The 1937-nt window shown below is 46.8% G+C and overlaps 1 protein-coding gene across 1 annotated transcript; it reads right to left on the bottom strand.

The window, feature by feature from the left end:
* Nucleotides 1-213: 213 nt before the first annotated feature.
* Nucleotides 214-567, bottom strand: LOC147990961 (uncharacterized). Its single transcript, XM_087538471.1, has one exon. The coding sequence runs from the start codon at nt 565-567 to the stop codon at nt 214-216; it is 354 nt and encodes a 117-aa protein (XP_087394597.1).
* Nucleotides 568-1937: the final 1370 nt, after the last annotated feature.

A 1937-nucleotide genomic window follows, 5' to 3' on the forward strand; every position in this document is an offset into this window, starting at 1 on the left:
TCTCACCCACTTTGTATTATCATCATCCTCTCTTCTCTATACCATTCCCTTGACTGATATATAGCAGCACTACTCAATGAATTTTGTCGCTGGATCACACAATCAAACTGTCCATGTAAGATTTGGCACGCAAGATCATCAAGAAGAGTCTCCTTCAATTGCATATACAGTTGCAAAAAAGAAGTGCAATTTAGAAATTTACCCAAGTAGATGTTATACCTGAACCTCGTGTAGGATTTGGGGGAGGTTGTCGGCGAGCCAGACATCGAAGTCCTCATGCGACGATGGCGAGTCGACGGAGAGGATGCAGACGATCTCGGCGGGCGCATAACCGCTGGTGTAAGCATCCACGGGGGAGGCTCCACCGCCGCGGTCTAGCAGCGCACGGCGGCCGGCGCAGAGCATGGCCCGGTGGGCGCCGATTTGGCAGCAGAGAGCGGCGCGTTCGGTGTCACAGGCGTCGCAAAGCGGGGCACATAGGTGGAGGCTCGCGAGCGCGCTAACCCCGTGCACGGCGCCATCACACTCGAAGAAGAGCCTGGCGCCGTCGGCGGAGTAGAAGAACATGACGCGCTCGGTGACGCAGTTGGCACAAACAAACGACTGCTGCAGTTTTCTTAGATTTATTTATTACCACGGGTGCAGCTGCTGGTGATCGGTGGATCAATCATCCAGACTCGATCTAGTTTGATGACCAATTTGAGTTGTACACGTTCGAACATAGGCCCACTGGGATGTGTGTCGGCTTATGTGCAGGCTCAGGCCTTTGTAGTGATTCGTGGACAATCGTACAAATCGTTTTCAGTACCACCTCGGATGTAGAAATGATATAGGTGAAAAAAGCTGAAAGCGTAAATTCACAGGAAGAAGTGTATTGTGACGGAAGAAGCGTATTGTGACGGTGAACCCACGGAGTCAATCCGTACTTTATTATTAGGGATAGATAAGGGCTAATACCATGTTAATTAGGCCTAATTTAGGTTAGGTTAGCCACTAAACCACCCCTTAACCCCACTGACCATTGGGCCCTCTTTTCTTATAAAATAACTAAGTAAAAAATGTTTAAACTAGATAACCCTATGACGCATGGGACCCACAGTTAAATTAAAATGCTAAAATTCCATTAAAAATTTAGCCTAATCTATGACATAGGACCCCACTTGACAGCTTTGACCAGTCAATGGTCAACTTAGTTGACAGTTGACTAGGTCAACTGGGCCCTCTAGACCCACCTGTCATCCACTATGGCTAGCCCATAGTGTGTACACTTAGCAATTGCTATTTTGTTTTTTATTAAAATGATTTCAGAAAATGATTAAAATTAGTAAATTAATAAAAAATAAACCGTAACTCGGATGAAATTACTTTGTACGTTAAAGTTGCTCAGAACGACGAGACGGATCCGAATATGCAGTCAGTTCGTCTACCACACGTCCCTAGCATAGTGAACATCCAACCGCCCCCCTCCGTTTCATGTGTCCGAGAATGCCAAACACCGGGAATACTTTCCTGGATGTTTTCCCTCTTCGCCAGTAGCACCTAGTACTGCGTTAGGTTACCCCTAGCACCGCGGATTGCCATGTTATGCTTTGTGATGCTTTGATTGCTCTGTTATTTGTTATGTTCCCCCTCCGTTACTTCTTTTCGGTAGACCCCGAGACCGCTGCCGATACCCCCGTGATCGACTACATCGACTCCTCCTCCTCCTTGCCAGAGCAACCAGGCAAGCCCTCCCTTGATCACCAGATATCGCTTATTCCTTCTCTCTACTGCTTGCATTAGAGTAGTGTAGCATGTTACTGCTTTCGGTTAATCCTATTCTGCTGCATAGCATGTCATTGTTGCTACATATGTTACCCTTACCTGCAATCCTAAATGCTTAGTATAGGATGCTGATAATACCCAAGTGCAGGGAATCATCGTAGCAATTCCCAAAG

The sequence above is a fragment of the Triticum urartu genome, chromosome 1A (assembly GCF_056163025.1).
Source record: "Triticum urartu cultivar PI428250 chromosome 1A, HENAU_Tu73, whole genome shotgun sequence".
Classification (NCBI taxonomy): Eukaryota; Viridiplantae; Streptophyta; class Magnoliopsida; order Poales; family Poaceae; genus Triticum; species Triticum urartu.

What these genes read in the sequence shown, in the direction of transcription:
- LOC147990961 (XM_087538471.1), bottom strand. Translation starts at nt 567, where the DNA reads ATGTTCTTCTACTCCGCCGACGGCGCCAGGCTCTTCTTCGAGTGTGAT.